Raw genomic sequence first — 24,314 nt, forward strand, 5'->3', positions numbered from 1 at the left:
CTTAACTGCTATTCTCCTCAACCAGCTACCAGTCAAACTACAATCTTTCTAGTTCTTTTGAGTGCCACAGGCCCATAATTTAATGCATAGAGTTCCCGTAGACTAACCGGTAAACAGATCCCTTAATGTCTACTGTCAGTACAGCACTCTTACCTATATTCATGCTAAGTCCCAATATCACTGAAACAACCAGTTTTCTTGCAGCTTTATCTCACTGTCTCACAAACACAAAAATCATTTTCTCTTTACAATAACCAGCAAAATCTCTCTTTGCAAATCTGAATATCTTGTCACATTGCTCAAGTAAGAATATTAAGCAAAATCTACAAACGGATTTTCTCTTAGGCAAACAATGAAAGCAAATCTTATTTATTAGCTAATTGGTCTACATATTAACCTTTCAAATATTCATAAAATCACAATATAACGATGCACGGCTCTGTGAACATCCAAATAGTGAAGAGAGTCTGGACTGTACTCCCTAGAAAAAACATGAAGAGTAATCACCTGGTTATGGTGGAAAGGAGAAATCACCTTTGGGAAGGAAGGTACCAAACCACCTTGTCTCTGAAAATCAAAAGGAACAGCTCCCAACAGAACACTAAAATATTTGAAAGGTATTAATCTACAAACGAACCTTTTCCAGAGATGAGAAGGTAGCAGAACTAAAGGACATGAATTGAGGTTGCAGGGGGGCCGACTCAGGAATAATATCAGGAAGTACTTTTTCACAAAGAGGGTGGAAGATACCTGGAATGCCCTCCCGCAAGAGGTGGTGGAGATGAAAACGGTAACGGAATTAAAAAATGCATGGGATAAACACAAATGAATCCTGTATAGATGGCATAGAACTAAACAAGCTTAGTGGTGATTAGATGGCAACATCAGTAACTGGGAAGCAAACCTAGTGCTGGGCAGACTTCTAACGTCTGTGCCCTGATCTTGGCTGGACAGATTCAGCTTCAGTAACTACAGAACAAGGCCAGTGCTAGGCAGACTTTTACAGTCTGTGCCCCGAAAATGGTAAGGGCAAATCAAGTATATGTATCTGGTATCACAACATACCTGGAGTGGAGTAGTAGCCTAGTGGTTAGTGCAGCAGATTTTGATCCTGGGGAACTGGGTTCAATTCCCACTGCAGCTCCTTGTGACTGTGGGCAAGTCACTTAACCCTCCATTGCCCCAGGTACAAAATAAGTACCTGTATATATGTAAATCGCTTTGAATGTAGTTGCAAAATACCACAGAAAGCGGTATATCAAGTCCCATTTCCCTTCCCTTTCCCTTATACTATCAGTTTATCTCGTTGGGCAGACTAGCCAACATGATAACCACCAAAAAGACCACCTTCAAGGCAAGGTCTGTCAGTAGAGTACTTCAGATGTTCCAAGGACACCCTGACCAAGGCCGATAACAGTAAATTCAGATATAAAGGAAGAATAATCCTCTGGAATGGAGGGTGCAAATGCCTAACGCCTTTGAAGAACCTAGATTCATCTAGATGAAAAGTCAACAGCTGGCTCTGCATTGGACTCCAAAAGTCTGTAATCGCAGCCCACTGCAGTCTGAGAGAGGACACAGCTAAGACCTCCCCGAAAGCCACTCGCAATGGTTGAATATCACTGTCGTGTAACAAAGAGAGGGAATCAAAGACAAAAAAAGACCAAGCAAAAAAAAGAGCACAAAGGGCCTTTAAAAACAGAAGGGAACACAGTTTTTTCATTCAAATAATCCTTTAATGGTGAACTTTGATTGAAGAGAGACCCGACACGGGCCGTGTTTCGGTGCTACCGCACCTGCGTCAGGGGTCATAAGGAGCATTCAGAGGATAACTCCAGAAGAAGAGGGAACCATATCTGCCACGGCCAGTACAGTGCAATCAGAATCATGGTTCCACGGTCTTGCTTAAGTTTCAACAAAGTCTTCCCACCAGAAGTATGGGAGAGTATGCATACAGAAGATCTGTCCCCCAACTAAGGAAGAATGCGTCTGATGCTAGTCTGTCATGGACCTGAAGCCTGGAATAGAACTGAGGGACCTTGTGGTTGAGCTGAGTGGCAAAAAGATATGCCGAGGGGGGTGCCCCATGCTCAGAAGATCTTGCGGCCAATGCCCATATTGAGAGACCACTCATGTGGTTGCATTATTCTGCTCAGTCTGTCGGCCAAGGTATTGTTTTTGCCCGCCAGATAAGTGGCTCAAAGTAAGAAGCCATGTCGGGGAGCCCAATGCCACATCCGGACTGCCTCCTGATACAGAGGGCATGATCTGATGTCCCCCTGCTTGTTGGTGTAATACATTGCAACCTGATTGTCTGTTTGAATTAGAATAATTTGATAAGACTGCCAATCTCTGAAAGCCTGTAGAGCGTTCCAGATCGCCTGGAGCTCCAGGAGATTGATCTGAAGATTCGTTTCCTGGGTATGAAGCCCAGCTGGGTAGAAGATCCCAACTCTGCCTACACCCACGAATGTAAGGATCTCCTTCACCTTTGTAACCTGGACATCCCTCCTATACAACCCACCCACATCAAAGGGCACTCGCTCAACATCATCTCTTACAGATTCTCTACAGACCAAAACATCTACATATCCGATATCAAATGGTCTTCCACCCCCTGGTCGGATCATCACAAATCGACACTATCCCTACACTGGCGAAAAAAAAGGCCCACAGTACAGAAACTGTCCTACTCACTCTAATATCCAAATTCAAACAGGAAATTTCACTTGGAAACAACATCCTCCTTATACAATTCGACTTATCCAGTGCATATGACATGGTAAATCATAATATCCGAACCAAACTACTAGATAAACTTGGGATCAGCGGAAATATCATTAATTGGATAAAAGGCTTCATCACCTCAAGATCTTACCAAGTTAAATCAACCACAACTATCTCATCTCCCTGGACACCAAACTGTGGTGTACCTCAAGGATCCCCTTTATCACCAATCCTCTTCAATCTTATGATGATCCCCCTAGCCAGAGCTCTATCCACACATGATCTTAACCCTTTCATCTACGCCGACGACGTCACCATATTTATCCCCTTCAAATCTAATCTAACAGAAATCTCTGATAAAATAGCCTTGGGCATGAACATCTTAACCTCTTGGGCCAACGCCTTTATGATGAAAATGAACAAAGAAAAAAACACAATGCCTAATCCTCTCATCTCCACACTCCGCACTCCTCCCAACTAATCTTAATACATCTGACATCACAATCCCCATATCTGACAACCTGAAAATCCTTGGGGTGACATTAGACAACCATCTGTCGCTTGAAAATCACACAAAATCCACTACAAAGAAAATGTTCAACATGATGTGGATACTGAGACGCGTTAAGACCACATCTCCCCCTTGAATACATTCCGGAACTTGGTACAATCCACGGTACTTACTCACGCTGACTACTGCAATAGTATCTTCTTAGGCTGCAAGACCCATATCCTGAAAAAACTTCAGACTGCCCAAAATATAGCAGCAAGACTCATTTTTGGCAAACCACGTTTTGAATGCGCTACACCGCTTCGTAAAAAACTTCACTGGCTCCCTATCCGAGAACGTATCAATTTCAAGGTCCAAACGCTAATCTACAAGATTATCCATGGTGAATCCCCGGGCTCAATCTGTTTGACCTTCCCACCAGAAACATGTCTGAAACTTCGCGAACTTACCTCAACCTACATTACCCCAATTGCAAAGGAATCAAGTACAAAACATATTATGGATCCAACTTCTCCTTCTTAGGCAGCCAACTCTGGAATGCCCTCCCCAGACCTATCCGTTCAATCAGTGAATATCTTCCCTTCCGGAAATCGCTAAAAACCCATCTGTTCAAGCAAGCCTACCCAAATGACCCAAACTAAACCTACAAATCCATCTACCAACACATATCCAAGAAACGACGACAATGACCAAGATTACATCTCCCTTCAAATTCCCTATCCCCATCCCGTACACCACCTTCCCTCTCTTTCAGCAGTCTAATATACTTAATTTATATTCTCTCTAGCAACACTATGTAACCACTATTACTATGTAAGCCGCATTGAACCTGCTTTGAGTGGGAAAGCGCGGGGTACAAATGTAATAAGTAAATAAATAAATAAATCTACAGGAGCCCCACATTCCAGGAGAGATGCATCTGTCGTCAGCACTTTTTGTGGCTGAAGAATTTGGAATGGAAGTCCCACAGTCAAACTGGATCGAACGGTCCAACACTGAAAGGAGCTTACAAGCTCTGAGGACACTTGGATGATATCATCCAGGCTCCCCGTGGCTTGATAGCATTGAGAAGCAGGGTCCACTGAGCTGATCTCATGTGAAAACGTCATGGGTGTAACATACACCGTGGAAGCCATGTGGCCCAACAATCTCAACATCTGCTGAGCTATGACCTGCTGAGAGGCTCGAACCCTGGAAGTGAGTGCAACAAGAGTGTCCGCTCTCGTCTACGGAAGGTAGGCTCAAACTTTCTGTGTATCGAGCACGGCTCTTATGAACTCCAATCTCTGGATAGGGTGAAGATGGGACTTGTGTACTTTATAACAAACCCTAGTAGCTCGAGCACCTGCATGGGCTCCTGAGCACCGTCCGGAGAAGTGTTCTTTACTAATTGTCGAGATATGGGAAAACATGGACTCCCGGTCTGTGTAGCGATGCTGCAACTACTGCTAGACAATTGGTGAAGACCCTGGGAAAAGACGCAAGGCCAAAAGGTAACACGTGGTACTGAAAAGTGGTGGGCTGGAAGTATAGGGATGTGAATAAATGCATCCTTAAGTCCAGAGAGCATAGCCAATCGTTTTTCTGAATCATTGAGAGAAGGGTGCCCAGGGAAACCATCTTAAACTTTTCTCGGCCTAGGAATTTGATCAGGGCCTTTAGGTCTAGGATGGGATGCATCCCCCCCTCCCCGTCTTCTTTTGCACAAGGAAGTACCTGGAACAGAATCCCTGCCCTTCTTCCCCTGGTGGAATGGGTTCGACCGCACAGACCTTCAGAAGGGTAGAGAGCTCCTCTGCAAGTACCTGCCTGTGCTGAGAGCTGAAGGAATGAGCTCTCGGTGGGCAATTTGGAGATTTGAGATGCCAATTGAGGATGTATCCGATGCAGACTATTTGAAGAACCCACCAGTCAGAGGTTTTAAGAAGCCACTTTTGGTGAAAAAATTTCTGCCTCCCCCCGACCGGTAAGTCGCCCGGGTCGGACACTGTTATTGTGGCTATGCTCTGCTTGAGCCAGTCAAAAGCTCATCCCTTGTTTTGCCTGGAAATCAGTAGGGGCCTTAGGCGCATGCTGTCGACATGAAAGAGAGCGCTGGGATTGAGCCTGAGTAGGCTGGCGAGCCAAAGAGCTGTACCTACACCTAGGATAGTAATAGGAACCCCTCTTTGGGCATAACAGGGACTGACAGAGGGGACTCCCAGTTCCTGCCGAGGACTTCCTTGAGTACCTCGCGGACACGTGCAGTCATAGACTCCTTAGGAGGAGATGTGTGGTGCAGGACCTCGAGCATCTTGACCGTGGGCTCATCCTCCACTTCCAAAGGAAATGGAATGGCATCAGCCATTTCCTTTACAAAAGATAGAAATGAAAGGCTCTCTGGAGGAGACTTTCTCCTTTCAGGTGGAGGGGAGGGTTCAGAGGGAATTCCATAGGACTCATCTGAGGAAAAATACCTTCGATCCTCCTCTGAATCCCATGAGTGCTCTTCCTCAGTGTCGGACAATACCTCCCAATAGGAGGGTCGAGACCAAACCTGCCTTGATGCCAAGGAGCACGTCATGGAGAACGGTGTCAAAAAGTCGGCTTCCGCCTTGACTCCAGCAAGGCTTCCTCCACTGATGTCGAGGGACTGCCATCTTGGATGGCAGCTGACACCAGGGCCACATGCAGCTTCGATATCGGAGGATGCACTGCAGGCTGAAAGCCAAGTGGGGCAGCTCAGGGAGCAAGGCCCAGATGCGCTGAACAAGGGTCAACACCGAGAAAAGCTGGGGTGTCAGTTCAGGTGCAGGTTGCAGAACCATGGGGTCAACACGTGAGCTGGATGTTGGGATACCAGTGCATCGGCACCAATGCTTCTCGGGTTCCAAATCCTTTGACGTCCGCCCGGCACCATGCGTCAAGAGCAACTGATAACGATGCTTCTTGGCCTTCGCCTGAGGCGTATTATCAAGGCTCCTTGGTGCCGACAAGGACGACAACAAATCCACACATCGCCTTGGAGTCAGGTCTGACAATGGACGGTCCCAAGGGCCCTGCATAGTAGGAGGCCTTGAGGCAGGTGGAGCCCCACTCGATGCTTCACTGCTCCCAGTATCCAAGGGTCTAGAAGCAGCCATGCTTACCGACGCTCCTGATGCAGGTGCGATGTTCAACGTTGATGCTAACGCCTCTAACCTCGATGCCGAGGAACCAGACTTGGCTCCAAAAATCCTCTTTCGTTGAGCCTCTCTGGAAACCTGGGTCCTCTTCTTCATGAAAAGACAGAGAACACAGTTAGTGGGGCTATGGTCAGGCCCAAGACACTGCAAACACTAAAAATGGGTATCTTTTTCAGAGATCGTCCGATTGAACCGGGTATAGCGCTTGAAGCCACTGGGAACTTTTGTGGACATGGAAGAAAAACCTTTGTCGGCTAAAATAAATGACGTGATGGTGCCTGAAAAAGGGACAAGGCACAGAAAAAGAAAGGGAAAGTTTTCAACTGAAGTCAAGGCCTGAAAGCGGCATGATGACGATGAAAAATGAAAGGAAACTTAAAACAGGGCAAAATCACTAAAAAAAATTGAAGGAAAATTAAAGGATGGAGATTCCAACAACAGGACCACAATAAATGACGAAAAATAAACGAAAGGCATGTAAAAAGCTCTCTAGGACCGAGCGATGTGAGAAGGCAGTTAAACACACTCTCTCCTCACTACGGAAAGAGAACTAAGGAGACCACATTCTCGTGGAGGGCAGGAAGACACTCGCTAATGCACAGTGCTCCACAAAGCTCTCATTTAGCTTGGGTAAATTCCATACCGGGTGAAGCAGGTCAGCATCACCCACTTGTGAGAATTATAAGCCTGCTTGTCCTCGGGGAAACACTGCTTCATAGTCACTTTCAGGTGCAATGAGACAACTTGTGTGAGAGGAGGAGGAGAAGCAGCAGAAGAGTATGTGACAGCAGCTTTAGCCTGCAATATTTTTGAAGCTGTATCTTAGGCATATTTAGAAAATTGATGCCCGACAAAAATTTTAGGAGCCAGGCCAAAAAGTTATTTTGCCTGCCTTGCATCTTTTTTTTCTCTTCTTTGGTGTGTTTTCACATTTTTGTTTGTCTACATTTTAGTCTATGTTCGGTTTTTGTCTACTTTATTTATTTATTTTATTTGTTACATTTGTATCCCACATTTTCCCACCTATTTGCAGGCTCAATGTGGCTTACATATTACCGGAGAGGCGTTTGCATACTCCGGTGTAAACAAATACAAAGTGATGTGGTAAGATAAAGTTCATGTGGGACAGCCACATTAGGGAATCGTTCAATGGAAGAGTTGTGTTATGTCCATTTCATACGTTAGGTATGTTGTGTTCTGTTTTAATACTTCTTTGTATTTTTTTCTGTTTTGTCTAATACATATTTTCTTGTGATTATGATATATTTTTAAGTTATTCTCTCTCACCTTATTCCTTCTTTGCTGCCTCTATTCTATGTGAGCAAGGAGCAGCTCACTTTGGACCCCAATCTGCCTTAGCAGTAGGAGCTCCCGTCAGGGTCTGGGCTGCCTCAGTGATGGTGACTCTCCTCAAGCCCCAGACCTGCATCAGATGCCAATATTCAGACACCCTGTTAACCTTCTGATCAGCAATTTTCTAGCCCTGTTAATAGCAATTCCTGTCTTCTCAAGGAAATAATAGATAGCATCCACCTCATCAGCTCAGGGGCTTTACACAGTGATGCATTCATACCCTCTCTCCCTCCAATACAACTATGCATCACAAGTGCAAACCAGTGGCATTTGTTGAGATTCACCACAGAAGGTTCAAGTAAATGCTTAGTCTTTTACTTTACCATCCTCCATTGTCCCCTCTCAACCCTCCTTCACTAGAACCCACCCTGACAAACTCACACTTTCCTTTCATGAAGTCCTCTCCTGTTCCCATTCTAATTTCCCTACCATCATCATTACTCATACAAAATGTATTTACATATCCCCAGGAAAATAAGAGCTAAATGTACTCACCTCTACATCTTGGACAGTTCGTGGCTGTGCAATGCATAGCTTGCTGAGCAGCTGAAGAATTAGTTCTTCAATATAATACAGAGAATCTTCTTTTGCTGAGAGATTGGGATGAACCTGCTGCTGGACCTGCAAAGAAACAATTATTTTAGTTCAGTAAAAGAGAATGCAGAAAAAGTTCATGTTTACTTATAACCTGCCTCACATGAATGACAATAACAAACTATTTACACTAATCTACAAAGAAATTCCATAATTCCTCTAATACTGTGAGCAGAGGAGCAGCAGCCAGGTGAAATTACTGGAAGAAAGTACAACCTAGCATATATATTAAAGCTGAGTACAATGTGGTTTAAAAAAAATTTTTTCTTTGTAAAAAAAGAAAATTTATCTGTGTGTGCTCCTTCTTAAGAGCTGAAAGTCAGAAATACCATGGTATGGATAATGTACACGATCTGCTATGACCACTTACTCTTACTGCCACTTTAGTTCAAGCAACACTCTTTACAGAACAGCTCAGTAGTACTGAAATGGCACCATTATAAAGTAGACCAGTAACCTATTTGAGCTAAAACAGGATAAAAATCCAAATCACTGTTAATGACTGACCTATGAGAAACCGGTACCCATCTGATGTAATGTTGCAATGGGAAGAACAAATGTTTTGCCAGTATTGTCCCCTTCTTTGTGAACCACTCTACCCAACAACCCCATTCTGCATTTCCTACATTTCCATGAATGCTCCATAGTGCAAAAGTCATGGAAACACTACTGAAAGAAAGGATAATTCACCATCTATACTTCACTGGGTTTTCATGACAGCATGTTTTCACTGCAGCTCATATTAAATGAATCTTATTTTCTTCTTCAACTGGGTAACCAGAACATTAAGTTGAGAGCATGTGGTTTACTTGGATTTCAGCAAAGCCTTTAATTCTGCCCCACATAGGTGACTTGGGAATAAACTGCGTACTCTGGAGGTCAGTCCTAAGGTGGTGGACTGGATTGAAAACTTGATGGCTCACTGAAGACAGAGGAAAGTGGTAAATAGAACTCCTTGGAGGATAGGAATGTAAGGAGTGGAGTGGACCAAGGATAAGTTCCCGAACTAGTTCTGGTCAATATCTGCAAAAGTGATATTGAGGAAAGCTTAAAAGGAAGATTGACATGAAAAAGAGGCAGTAGACAAAATGAGAAGCCATCTAAAAGAAAAGAGAACTGGTCAAATATTTAGCAGTTAAACCTTTAATGTGAAAAAAAACATACAGAGTAATGCATTTACAATGCAGAAATCCAAAGGCATTCCCTACAACAGGTATAGGGAAATGCCAACAGACGCAGACATGAAGAAAGACTTTGAGGTACATTACTATATACTTCTTCACATTAAAGGCTTAACTGCTAAGCATCTGACCAGTTCTCTTTTCTTTTAGACCACTTCTCATTTCGTTGGAAAGAGAATGGAAACCAAGCATGGGGTACCTCAGCTCTGAATAGCAGTAAATAACATTTTTCGCACTTTGAAGAAAACATGGGAGGTAACCTGCACAGAGCAGCAGTTAGAAAACTAACTGCATTACTGGGCACTAGAAGAACCATTTTAATCTTGATCTATTCTCATCTATTATGCTACTATCAGGCTTATTTTCGAAAGTGATCGCCGGCGATCTTCCGTCATAAATCGGGAGATGGCCGGCGATCTCTCAAAAGCAGCGAAATCGGTATAATCGAAAGCGGTTTTTTTGAAACCATTGCCGCTTTCCCATCGCCGCGCCAGCAAAAGTTCAAGGGGGCGTGTTGGCGGCGTAGCAAAGGCGGGACATGGGTGGGCTTGGGCGTGGCTACCAGATGGATGGCTTTCACGGATAATGGAAAAAAAAAGCAGCGTTAATCAGTATTTCGCTGGGTTTACTTGGTCCTTTTATTTTCACGACCAAGCCTCAAAAAGGTGCCCCAACTGACCAGATGACCTCCCCATACTCCCCCAGTGGTCACCAACCCCCTCTCACACTAAAAAAACTAAAAATAAAAACCTTTTTTTTCCAGCCTCAAATGTCAAACCCAGCTGCTGCCTGACAGCAGTATGTAAGTCCCTGGAGCAGTTTTTAATGGGTGCAGTGCACTTCAGGCCGGCAGACCCAGGTCCATCCCCCCCCCCCCCCTACCTGTTACACTTGTGGTGCTAAGTGTTGAGCCCTCCAAACCCCCCCCCCCCCCCCCCGGCAGTGATGGCGAACCTTTCAGAGACCGAGTGCCCAAACAGCAACCCAAAATCGAATTATCGCAGTGCTGGTACTCATTATGGGCGGGGTCACCACATATGACTCCACCCCTATGATATCCACACCCCTTACACCAGCCATGGCGCATATAAACAGACATAATTGAAAATATTATAGGAGAAAAAAATAACATGATTTTCTTCCATTATAAATCATTTCTGTAAGCTGTTACAGCTCCAGTATACTCAGTGCAAAATAAGACAGCAGATGTAAATTCTCAAATTCGACATATTCCAAACACTAAAATGAAAATAAAATGATTTTTCCTACCTTTGTTGTCTGGTGATTTTGTTTTTCTATCCATATTGGTTCTAGTCGCTGATTCTGCTGCTCTCTATCTGTTCTCTTAACTCAGTTTCCAGGGCTTCCTTTCCATTTATTTCTTTACTTTCCTCCTTTCTTCTTCATTTCTTGCCCTCCATCCATGTCCAGCAACCATCCTCTCCCCTCTAGCCACAAATGTCCAGCAACCCTCCTCTCCCCTCCAGCCACAAATGTCCAGCCACCCTCCTCTCCCCCCTGCCCTCCCTCCCACCTCCCAGCACCACCCAGCAAAAGGCCTCCCTCCCACCCAGCACCCAACATCAGGCCTCCCTCCCACCCAGCACCTACCATCAGGCTTCCCTCCCACCCAGCACCAGGCCTCCCTCCTACCCAGCACCCAACATCAGGCCTCCCTCCCACCCAGCACCCACCATCAGGCCTCCCTCCCTCCCATCACCCAACATCAGGCCTGCCTCCTACCCAGCACCCACCATCAGGCCTCCCTCCCTCCCATCACCCAACATCAGGCCTGCCTCCTACCCAGCACCCAACATCAGGCCTCCCTCCCTTCCACCCAGCACCCAACATCAGGCCTCCCTCTCTCCCAGCACGCAGTAGAAGGCCTCCCTCAGTAGCAGGCCTCCCTCCTCCCTCCCACTCACCCAGCATCAGGCCCCCCTCCCACCCAGCAGCACCCAGCACCAGGCCTGCCTCCCGCCCTCCTTCCAACCAAACAAGCAACCATCAACCCACCCACCCGTCCTCCCTCCCTCCCATAGGTGGGACCAGAGCTTGAGAGGCAGAAAGGAAGGCGCGCCGAGCGAAGAACACGCGCTTCACTGCCGCTGCCAACGCACGTCGCCTGAATGAACTCGAGGAGGTACGCTTTTAAAAATTAAGAGGAGAAGGGGGTTCCTGGTGCTGGGAGGGAGGGAGGACGGGCGGGTTGATGGTTGCTTGTTTGGTTGGAGGGAGGGCGGGAGGCAGGCCTAGTGCTGGGAGGGAGGGAGAGTGGGCGGACCAGCGATGGCGCGCGTGCCAAGGGAGAGGGCTCTGCGTGCCATAGGTTCGCCATCACTGGGCTATGGTAATGGTGTAGAGTTGTGGGGAGTGGGTTTGGGGGGGATTTGGGGGGCTCAGCACCCAAGGTAAGGGAGCTATGCACCTGGGAGCTATCTGTGTATTTTTAAAACATTTTTAGAAGTGCCCCCTAGGGTGCCTGGCTGGTGTCCTGGCATGTCAGGGGGACCAGTGCACTACAAATGCTGGCTCCTCCCATGACCAAATGCCTTGGATTTCGCCGGGTTTGAGATGGCCGGCATTTTTTTCCATTATCGCTGAAAAACAAAACCGACGATCTCAAACCCGGCGAACTCTGGCATTTGGCCGGGCTAAACCGTATTATCGAAAAAACGATGGCCGGCCATCTTTTTCGACAATACGGTTCCGGCCAGCTGTTGCACCGCCGCCAAAATAGTTCACCGGCGACGTTCGATTATGCCCCTCCACGTTATATAAAATACCCTTTCAGCCGGAGAAGCAACAAGAATGGACACACAGGAGGAACAGCCCAAGATACAGAAGAGGAACTCTGGCAAATCTACCAGTACTTCACTTCTGAACAAGAACCATTATCATTCAGATAACCTTGCACAAGTGAATATAGAGTAACTTTTCAGTAACCTCACAAACAAAGGCTGGCAGCACTGATACCTGCCAAGTCACAGAAAAGTCCATGTGAACAGAACAATCTTTTACAGGCCTCCACTGAATAAAGTCTCAAGAGGCACTACACAATCACACTTGTACATGGAAGGAATTCCCCTGGTGTTTGGTATGCCAGTGCTAACTGGCTCAAAGGGACTTTTTCATGCCTGGAACAAAAGATAATATCTCAATTGCAGAATTTCATCGCTGAAACAGAAGAAGGGCAAACTATGAGTGAGTGGGAAAGGAGTAAGGAAATAAAGACTCAGGAAATCCAATATTTTATTATTCAATGTATCATTTATGGTAATGCTCAAGCTGGCCCATGGCAATAGACAAACACTCTGCCACATCAACCAATACCTGGGATTTGGTATTTCCATTACATCCCACAGATCAATCCAGAGATTAATTGTTATGTCCCCCCTCCGGAAGGTGGAGATTGAGCGAAAACCAGAGCTCTGTCATAAAGGATAGTGTATACTCAGTATTCTCTCTCTCTATCTCTCTCTGCAGCTCTCTGGATGGTGCTTGCTCCTAGCCTGTTCCCTCGGGTTTAGTTGAGCAGGGGGTCTTGGCTTTCGCTGCCTGCCTGTTGGGGGTACACCTGGTGGGGCCAGGTCCCTCCCCCTCTTTTTTTTTAACTACCACCACTTCCCCAACTCTCTTTGCTTGGGACTTTACCCTAGAGGTTTGATCTCCTGTCTCTTAACAAAACAAAATAAAATAAAACAAAACAGTGGAGCCAGAGGAGGTTAGGGCGTCACTGGAGGCAGCGGGTGCCACTGCACTGGTTCTGCAGTTACTCTGCCTCGGTTGTCTACAGACTCCTGGAACTGTGAGTGTTTTTTATTTCCCTCCCTTCCTGTCTGTGCCAGTGGAGCGTTTTGGAACTACTCCCGTTGGGACTCCCCGGTGAGCAGTGTCAGGACCCTATGCTGCCTGCTCATTCGTAGCAACCGGCTTTCCTCCAGCTGGTCAGCCCTCAGGCTCTTCGCCAGGGCTGGCAGAAGGGACACAGTGGGGTTCTTTTGACAGGCTCTATGGCTAATGGTCACCTCAATGGCCATTTTGAGATTTTGGTGCCATTTTCTGGTGGGTGAACTTCTCCTGCCTTCGGAAAAAAAAATAAATTACTTTAGCCGGCGGAAGACACAGGAATGCAGCTTTCTGTCCTCCCTTCCCATCGGAACCTGGCTCTCCCTTCTGCAGCACTCACAGAGGGGTGCTGTCAAGGGCAATGGGGGAGCCTTTCTGGAGAGGTGGCTAGTAAGCCTTTCTTCCCTCACTCGTCCCCATGCTTGCTGGGCCGCGGTTTTTGTCTCAGCACTTTGACAGCATTCATGCCTGTATGTTCAGCTGGTCAAATAAAAAAAAAAAAAAAAAGAAAACGAGGACACAGCAGGAAGTGCAGTGGAAGGGAAATAAAAACTGTGGCATCAAGCAAACAGAACAGCAAGAACTGCGCTGTATTTCCCTTCCACTGCAGGTTTCTGGTTCTGCTGTCTCCGAGGTTGCCCTTCTTCCTTGTGGCTTTAGTTCCTCCTTGCAAGTTCAGCCTTTTCTGGGGGTGATTTTTTGGGCCAGCCACCACCAGGTACAAAATGCAATGGTGATCTCTCTACACTGCACGCACTTAGTGCACCTTTTTGAGAGTGGCCTCCCTTGGGATGCTGTGAGATTGACCAACTGTTTCTGGTCCTATGAGTCACCTTGGTCCTTGTGGGAGCCCTCGGGCTTTCTTTCCTGTCCGCACCTTCTTTGCTGAGCCCTAATTCTTATAGGTGGTGCACCTTTCAAGCGATGGAACTTTAAAGACGGACCCCATGGCCACCAGTTCTTGCAATGTAGTTAGCACTGCTTCCCACTTAGTAGCAGTAGAGCATCGGGACTCCAAGAAAAAATCTCCGACATGCGAGGTGAACTCTATCCTGTAACCTTCTTTGATAACCTCGAGAACCCATTGATCCGAGGTGATCTCAGCCCACTTCTGGTAATAGAGGGTCAGCCGACCCCCCTATTTCCAACCCCAGAGTGGACTGGCGCCCAAAAACAACTTCACTCACCGGAGCGCCGTTCAGACACGAAATCTCTCCTGTACTCAAGCCTTCTGACTCCATGGTCCAGTAAACTGCCACCACACTTCTCAGAGGGGAACTCCTGTCCTATAGAGGCTAGCTCCTTAACAGCACTGCCTGGCTGAACTCTGCCTGCCACCCCCCATCTTTTTTGTGAGGAAGTTTATCAGAGCAGCAAAGGCACAGGGAGAAAGGGCTTTTGCAGGGTGAGGCAGGAACAGGCAAAGCAAGTATGCCTCTAAAGGGGGTCACAGACCACATACACCCCTAAGTCTCAACTAGCTAAAAGCCCAGGAGACCCCAAAAGCCCTGTGAATCCAGGAGCTGGGACAGATCCATCCAACACCTGCAGGAGATAGAGATATACTAAATGGCATAGAGGCTGGCCATCTGGTATGGCTCCCTCCAATTTAGTTCGTTATCTCCACCTGCTGGTAGACGGATACAACCCACTGGTTTCTGGATTCATCTGCTGCTGACGCTATGGAAGGCTGCACTTTAGGCCGTGTCCTCCTCTTCTGCTATGCTGGTTCTGACTGTTAGAATTTGAACCAGGTGGGTCTCTGCAGAGCTCCACAGATCAAATTCAGCAGTCCGAGCCACCACAGCAGAGGGCACGCCCCCCCCCCCCCCCCAAAATGCAGCCACCCTCCTCCTCTTCCTTGTCCACCTGTACTGACGAGCTCAACAGAGAGAGAGGAGGTGAAGACAGCTAGGGGGAGAGTGCATGCCAAGATGAGAAAGAGTTATAGTGGGGAGTATATTGGGGAGGTTTGAGCACACTAGGTATGTGTTCTTGGGGAGGGGGAGGGTTGAAAGAGATTGGGAGAGGGGGGTCAGAGAAACAGCTAAGGGAGTGTGTAAACTGTGGGGAAGGATTATCAAAGAGACCTAGAGGGTTTGTGTGGGGAGGATGTATGAGAAAGAGCTATAGCTAAGTCTATATGGGGAGTGGGAGGGAAAGTTGAAAGTGGACTATGCCTGAGAGAGGTATCAGAGAGGGATGGACGGAGAACCTGGGTCTTGCTGGGGGATGAGGAGAAAGGGAGTGAGAAATTTGGGTGGGTTCCACTTTGGAGAGATGCAGAGAAAATAGGGGAATCGAACCTGCCAGGAGGCAGTGGGGTACCTACCTTGGTTGCCAGCCAGAGGGGAGCACCTCCCTCCTCCAGGCGTGTACCCCACCCCCACCCCACACTCCCTCCTTGAAGCAAGGGGGTGCACTGACCAGTCACGCAGCTATCAGTTCTGCCGGTCCCCTGCCCTGGAACAGGAAAATGACTTCAGTGGAGGCAGGGGACCAGCAGAGCCGCTCAACTGTTCAACACACCCACTTGCTGCCTGTACTGCACCCGGGGCTGCCTGCCCCCACCCCCCCTTGACATGCTACAGCCAGGAAGCAAAGAGAGAGGGGAGATCAAGCTTAGGGATGTATTCAAGCTAGATGGGGATGAGACTGCTAGGGAGTCAGCAGCATCATTTCTCAACTGGCCCAATGGCTTGGACCACAGTACACCAGCTACTGGAAACTCAAGTTAAGGTCACCTATTTGAAAACGGCCAGCACAGCTTTGGATGCATCCCAGAGGCAACTGCTAGAACCTCAGCAACCAAGGAAGATGCCCAGTCAGCAAGTCTTGGAGGAGGACTTTATTCCAGCACCTGGCCAATGAAAGATCCTATGTCATTTGGATAGGCTGTCCAACATGTGGAGTAAAAACTAAAGAGGTATTTATAAAGAGAAAATTGTGATTTAAGGAAAAAAGTAACATTTATTTTAAGGATGTGTGCATGCAAAAATTAATTTGGTTTCATTTTTTTTTTAAGCCTGAATTTTTCCTTATTTGAGTGTTTTTCTCATTTCACATTTTTGTTAACAGCACTTTTTTTTAACACATACTGTTACATTGGTTAGTGCACATTAAATCGAATTAGCACACACTACAATTTTTAAAGGTGGACTAATGAACTGAAAGGCCCTTTTATAAAGCTGCATTAGGTGCTAATGAGGTAACTCCAAAATGTGCGCATGCTAAAAAAGTATTTCTAACCTTTTCTTGAGGGGGGAGTGTCATGGGCATAGAGTGGGTGTTCCTGTGCTAACCAGTTAACACATCTATATTGCCACATACTAACTGGTTAGCATAGGGATACCAAGTAAGTCTCTAATGCCTACAAAATGGGTGACAATACACGCTCATGTGGTAATTTTTAAAAATGGCCATGCACTAATAGGAACATTAACACATAGCCATTAATACAAAAAAATAGAAAACAGTCCATTTTATAGCTGTGGGAAAGACCCATGTGAGAACACAGCCACTTTGTCACAGCTTAGTAAGAAAACCCCTGAATGCATACTAACAAATGCACATTCCTAGTGCCTCAAATCAGTTCAGCAAGTGTTGAGAAGTAGAAATTGGAATATTTTAGCACTTAGTAAAGTACTGGACAGGAAGAGCAACATGGTGGTGCCATTACACAGCTCTGACCTTCTGATAATAGAATGCTTCTTCTTCAAGTGCTGTTTAATTTCCATCAGCCTAATGGTGAAAAACAAACCCTATGGGGAGGAACATCCAAGAACAACAGAACCCCACAAAATGAGATCAACTGAAATTCCTGGGCATTTCCTCAAACTGTATCTTACTTTGTAGAAATACAAGCCGGTTTTCTTATACTCCATGCTTTAACGGCATTTAATGGTTTCTGTGGTTTCAAACACTTACTTGAGGACAAACCTGGCCATGCTTCTGGATCTGCATCTTTAAATTTCTAAAAATATCTTTAATTTTGCATTACATAACTTCATAAAATATTTAATGGAGCAATGTACCACTGCAGAACGCTGACAGTACTCCGTGCATCCAATGTTTTCTTGTATATTGAGAGGTGATGTATTTGAAAGACTAGCTCACAAGTGCATCTGCCGAGCAGATCATGGTCACCAAACACCTCCTATCCTCCCAACCTTACCATGGCCCCTTCCTTCCTATCTCATCTGCAAGTTTTCATGCAGTTTGGGTGCCAGTAAACTTCCTGCCTAGACAATATCCATGAGGAAACAACTTAAATAACAGCATAACAGCACACAGCAGCAAGAACCCCCTGTTTCCCCCCAATCTCAAAATATATGCCCATCAAGATCACTTCAGACGCTATCTGGGCTGCCCTAGAATCCCTCCACAAGGTTTGCACTGTTTTTGTATCTATTTCATTGTCCAATTCCAATTTATATAAAAATGTGGAATCTCAACTCACTACCCAGAGAAGTAAAGATTCTGATTTGTTGCCTAATTAAAGGAAGCACAAGGAGTGGATGAGTGGCCTAGTGGTTAGGATGGTGGACTTTGGTCCTGGGGAACTGAGGAACTGAGTTTGATTCCCACTTCATGCACAGGCAGCTCCTTGTGACTCTGAGCAAGTCATTTAAACCTCCATTGCCCCACGTAAGCTGCATTGAACCTGCCATGAGTGGGAAAGCGCGGGGTACAAATGTAACAAAAAAAAAAAAAAACCTGGAAAAAGCTTTTGTTAATACAAAAAATTGAGAATTTGGAAAATGGCACAATATCTTTATATCTGTGTCTGCTGAATTTCCCCTTGATTCATTCTTGTACTTTACCCCTGTATTCTGTATAGGTTGCTCAAAGTTGAGTGTGCAATTTTGGGCATGTATCACAGATCCATGTGCAAACTAATTAGCTAATTTACTGATATTAATTATTGGTGTTAATTGGTAGTAATTAGGAGTTAAACATAGATCTGCCCTACGCCGTATTCTATAATATGTGCACCTACATTTCATAGCACACAACTCCAAGGGAGTGTGGCCATGGGAGGAAAATGGGTGAGTCAGGGGCACTCCTAGAAATTAGGCTCGATATTATAGAATACCTGCACTTACACACCTAACTGCCATCAGTTGAGCATAAGCATTTACACCAGCCTTCAGCAGGCATAAATGCTCACACCCAAAGTTAGACGCAAAAGAGGTGCTAAGCTAGTATTCTGTAAAGGTTGCTCTGCATAGAGCGCCCTTTTTACAGAACACTAGCTTAGGACAGATCATCCCAGCACCTAACGCTGGGCACCATTTATCGAATTTCCCTCCATGTGATCTTTCTCATAGAGAGTGGATCTACAAAAATAAGAAAAATGGATGAATGTTTGGCAGTTAAAATTTAATGCAAAGATGTGCAAAGTGATGCACTTGAGCAGTAAAAATCCAAAAGAGCAGTATGTGCTATGGGGTGAGAGACTGACTCACACAGATCAGGGGCGATAGTGTCTGAGGACCTCAAGTCGTTGAAACAATGTGACAAGGTGGTGGCTGTTGCCCAAAGAATGATTGCCTGGATAGAGAGATGTCATGTCTGTGGTCATGACTCCTCTCAGACTTACCTTATTTCTGGGGGTCAGCTTCTGAGCTGGCTTCTGTCTGTCCTTTCTGAGTTAGTTCTGTCTCTGTGTGCTGGCTGCTTCCAGCGTGGCTCTAATTACTCCACTATAATGCACCTGTGTGTGTATAATGCACCTGTGTGTGTTGCCTGAATTAGCTCTGTCTCTGTCTGTGGGCTGCTTCCAGCATGGCTCTGATTGCTCCACTGTGCTGCACCTGGGTGTGTTGAGCCTCTCTATGCTTCAGTATGCTTTCTGCCTGCTTCTTGGTTTGTGCTCTCTTACCCCTCTGGTGACCAGAACCGGTGGCTGCCATAGACTGTCTTGCTGTCCCCTACCCGTTCCAGGCTTCTGCCCAGTCCGGTCCGGATCTTCCAGGCTGCCAGACTTGTCTTTCTTGTTTGTGCCTGAATAGCACCTGTAGTTGCCTTGCGATTGCTGCAGTGAGCCTCAGGTGCTGATGGGCTTTATTAATCACCTAGAAACTTCTGTGTTTGCCTTTGCATCGCCTAAGGTCCCTGGTAATCTGGTGTGCTCTGTGCACTTCTGCCTAGTCCAGTTTATTGTCTGAGATTCTTGCCTGATTCTAGTCTAGTCTTTGTGTAGTTTTTCTTGTACTGTATTGCTTGTTTCCCAGTCTTGTTTCTTGTTTGTATTTCTCTGTCTAGTTCTTGGTTGTCTGTGTTTCTTGTTTAATGGCTGCCTGGCAGCTTTCAGTTCTGTGTCTTACCTGTCTGTGTTTCCTTTCTTAGTGGCTGCTTTGCAGCTTTCAGTCCTGACCCTTAACCCTGTCCATTTCCTGCCTAGTGTAATATTGTCTGTCTGTGAGTCCTAGCCCTGTTTCCTGCCTTGCTGCCCATGTATATTCCTTTCCCCTCTGACCCTTAGTCCTAACCCTGTTCAGCCTAGTTGGTATCCAGTTCCTGCCCTGTCCGGTAAGTCCTGCCGGCCACCTGCACCCAGGGACTCAACTCCTGGGGAAGGGTGGCCAAGTGCAGGTGAAGTCTAGCTGTCCCTGCCAGAGTTCTGCCTTGTCTCTGGTGTGGGGTGGTTTTGCCTGCCACTGCTGCTCCACGGCAGTGGCCCAAGAGCTCACGAACCTAGTTTCTGCCTTGAAAGCCTGACAAGATAGACATAACCAGCAGAAGAAAGGTGTTGATGTCCCTGTACAAGTCGTTCATGAAGGCCCACTGGGAGTACAGTATCCAGTTTTGGAGGCCATATCTCTTCAAGGACATAGAAAGACGAAGCGGTTCAGAGGAAGGTGATAAAAATGGTACAGGGTTGTACCATAAGATGTATAGGGTTGTGCCATAAGATGTATGAGAAAAGACTGGAGGACTTCACTATGTATGTGCTAGAGAAAAGGAGAGAGAGAGGTGATATGATACAGACATTTAAGTACCTGAAAGGTATTAATATTCAAACGAACCTCTCTGAGACATAGGGGAAACAGAACTAAAGGACATGAATGGAGATTGCAATGAGGTAGACTTAGAGACTTAGGAATAACTTAAGGAGAGGTGGCAGAGTCAAAAACAGGTTTCAAAAATATGTGGGGTAGACAGGGGATGCTTAGGCAGAAAGAGGATGGAACACAATATGGCTGTTGAGTTGTTATCTTGGGCAAGAGTAATAGGAACTGAGGTCGATGCTGGACAGACTTCTACAGTCTGTGTCCAGCAAATGGCAAAGTACAGGTGAAGCTTCAGCAACTTCAGTGTTGTAGATCTCTTTATTGTCACATGCTGCAAAAGTGAGGGTGCTGTGCAGCTCAGGGGGGAAGGGAAGACATCTTGATTAGTAAGTTGAATACTGTCATCAATACTTGGAGTCTTGGTTATAACCACATATTACCCCAATCATGTTTGGCAGTCTATATGGTTGGCATGGTGAAGACTTGACAAACCAGTATCTAAGCATTGGTGACTGGGGCCTGCACAGAGTGGCGGGCACGCCACTGGCCACCTTAGGCAGACTGGATGGACCATGTGGGTCTTATCTGTCATCATTTACTGTGTTACTATGTATTTCCTAGAGAGACTTAAGTATCCAGAGGCGGAACTACCTCCGATGCACAGATTTTATTATTTGCCTACTGGAGCTGACCGGGAGAATTTACCAAATGTTCAAGTTCAAGCTGAAATCCTAATATAAATACCCAATATTACAAATAGCAATAATCATTAAACCTCTTGCATAAAAGCTCTTTGGAATAAAGTGAGTGCCACCAGCTTCAACCAAAACCGACGAGTCACCTTATAGTGCAAATGAATTACTCTCTGTACAGTACTGATGTAATTATTCAAGTTGGTTAAGATGTCAGCAGTACAGGGTACAGAATTCACATTCATGGATCAATGTGGACAGTACTACTAATTAGTACATTTTGATTTTTGTGGGCAGACTCAGCCCTCTCTCATCCCACAGACAGTGACAATCTGCCAAAGGAAGGGCTTGTCTTGGCAATATGTTGTAGAATCTCATTCGTCAGTGCTGACTGTGCCAGAAAATGCTTATGAAATAACATAATTTATTAGTTGCATTAAACTGAGTGCCCTCAACAAATAAATAAATACATACATACATAAGGTGCACTTGATACAGTCCTTTGATAGAGTTAGCTGGTGTTATGACCTCTGTATTTTTTAGATGCTCACAACCCACACTTTGAGAAGCATTGAATTAAAAGCTTTATCCAGCATCCTCGCATTCACTAACAGAACCCAAACATCTAGCTGCCTGGCAAACTGGCCTGTGATAAGCTGGATATTTTCCAGCAAGAGAGCTCTTTCTACAGAGTTATCCACAGAAAAGACCCTGACCACAAATTCCAGAACCTTAGAGCTGCCAGTTCAAACTGTGCAACTCCCAATTTTTGCAAAAGTGGCTGTAAATGTCCAGATCCGTAGTCTGGAAGTCATCTAGGAACACTGTGGAGAATAAAACATAGGAGCCAGTGCACACCCTTGTTCTGAGAATGAGAAGAGGATGTGAGGATTCATGATACTCTTGCACCCAGAATAGCATCCCTTCATGAAACAAACTCCTGAGTAGCAAATCTTCTAGAGATTTTATCACAGTCTTTGTGGCCAATTGCATCAAAGGCCATTGTCAGGTCTATGATACACAGAGCCTGAACTTGCTCAGCACACTTCTCCTGAATTTATCTGGCTGAAACCACCATATCAATGGTCTCTTAGCCAAGTCTAGAATCACACTATCAAAGAGTTGCTCCACCATTTTATTGAGAATTATTCTCACCAGCAACCTCACAGTAATAGACAGCAAAGAAATATCATGGTGCTTATTGTGGAAAAAATTATGTTCTTACCTGATAATTTTCTTTCCTTTAATCATACCAGACCAGTCCAGACTAAGGAGAAATTAGGCCTTACCTGCTAATTTGCTTTCCTTTAGTCCCCCCGGACCGGCCCAGAATGTGACTGATGGGTTGTGCACGCCTTCCAGTAGGTGGAGACTGAGAAAAAAAAACTGTGACTCTTGAGAGAGCCAATAAGAGCTCTTGACAACCAGAGAAAAATCCAGTAACTAAGTACCAAAGCATAAAGAAGCCAAAGAACCGTCTGTGCACCCGAAAGCCTGAGCAGCCACCGGCACCTTGCCAACACAGGGTACGTGCCAAAGAAAACAGTGTCCTCATAACCACAGAAATATGGCTAGAACTGAGAGACTAGAAATTTCTTCCAATTTTGTTATTCATTTTATATATATATTTTTATTTATTTATTTTTTTGTAAGAAATCGTAAACAAGCAGCACAGCTCCCAAGAAATAATCACAAACTATCACCGAATAAATCTGAATATCTGAAGGGAGGTATCTGGGCCGGTCCGGAGGGACTAAAGGAAAGCAAATTAGCAGGTAAGGCCTAATTTCTCCTTCCTTAGCGTCCCTCCGGATCGGCCCAGAATGTGACTGATGGGAAGTAACAAAGCAGTACGATCATGGGAGGGACTCTAGCAGGCCCGCCGTCAAAACCTGCGCCCAGAAACCAGCTTGCTGACGTCTGAATACATCCAAACGATAATGCTTTGAAAAGGAATGCAAAGAAGACCAAGTTGCCGCCCTACAAATGTCCTCAGGAGGCACGACACCGCTCCGCCCACGAAGTCGCTTGTCCTCTGGTAGAATGTGCCTCCACGCCCTCTGGAACGGATTTTCCAGAAGGAAGGTAAGCTAAAGCAACCATTTCCTTAAGCCATCGGGAAATAGTGGACTTAAAAGCTATAAGGACCTAGCGCTAAGCGCCCGGCAAAATAAACAACCGATCGGAACGACGCAAACCATCGGAAGACTTGACGTAATGTTTAAGAACCCTCTTGATATCCAAACATTTCAGGCAATGATGCTCCTCCGTTCCAGAAGAAGAACTTAGCACAGGCAGTACCACCGGCTGAGAAACATGAAAACGAAACAACACCTTAAGCGGAAAAGAGGGGACCAGACGCAGGAACACCCGATCCGAGCAACTCCAAGAACGATGATCTACAAGAAAGAGAAGTGGAACGATGCCTACCAATGAGCATAGCAGAAATGACTCCCGCAGAGAAACGTCTATTAACTAACCTCGCCCGCTCAAGAGCCAAAATGCAAGACAAAATCGACCGGGGTCTGGATGAAGAACCGGTTCCTGCAACTAATAAACCTGCAAGGACTGCGAACCTGAGAGGGGAACCGGCCAACAGATTTCGAAGATCAGCGTACCAGGGACTGAGAGGCCAATCCAGGGCTAACAAAATCATTGTACCCCTGAGCTATTATATTCTAGATCAGATGACCTAAAAGAGACCATGGCGAGAACGCATAGAGGAGACCCTCTGGCCACGGTTGAAGCAGCGCCTCGAGTCCTTGGACCCAGGGGGTCTCCTCGGTGACTGAAGTATGCTGGCACTTTCGCGTTGGCTGCCAATACAAACAGATCTACTGACGGGAATCCCCAGCGAAGCACGAGACTCTGGAACGCATCGTCGCTAAAAGTCCACTCCATGATTATCAGAGAGGTGCGACTGAGAAAGTCTATCTGCACCTGTTTCACCCCTGCCATACGGACCACCGACAGATCTAGCAGATGACTCCCCACCCAGCCTAGAAGAAGAAGAAGAAGCGGCCTCTAGCTCAAACTGAAGACCTTTGTTTCTTCTTGGCAATTGAGATAGGCCACTGCCGTGGAATTCTCAGACAGGACGCAGACTGACCTGCTTTCTAGCAATGGACAAAAGGCTCAAAATGCCACGCGTACTGTCCTTGACTCTAAGAGGTTGATGGAGCTATATGCCTCCTCTGGAACCCAGAGACTTTGAGCAAACTGTCCCA

General features: G+C 46.0%; 1 protein-coding gene across 2 annotated transcripts in view; it reads right to left on the reverse strand.

Annotated features, from left to right (window-relative positions):
• The window catches only part of SOS2 (SOS Ras/Rho guanine nucleotide exchange factor 2), a 330,826-nt gene that overhangs the window by 253,746 nt on the left and 52,766 nt on the right, over window positions 1-24,314 (reverse strand). For both annotated transcript variants that reach the window (XM_030214043.1, XM_030214042.1), the window contains exon 2: window positions 8,251-8,376. In XM_030214043.1, the coding sequence (XP_030069903.1) occupies window positions 8,251-8,376 (126 nt within the window). The remainder of the gene's footprint in view (window positions 1-8,250; window positions 8,377-24,314) is intronic.

Source organism: Microcaecilia unicolor, chromosome 9 (assembly GCF_901765095.1).
Source record: "Microcaecilia unicolor chromosome 9, aMicUni1.1, whole genome shotgun sequence".
Classification (NCBI taxonomy): domain Eukaryota; kingdom Metazoa; phylum Chordata; class Amphibia; order Gymnophiona; family Siphonopidae; genus Microcaecilia; species Microcaecilia unicolor.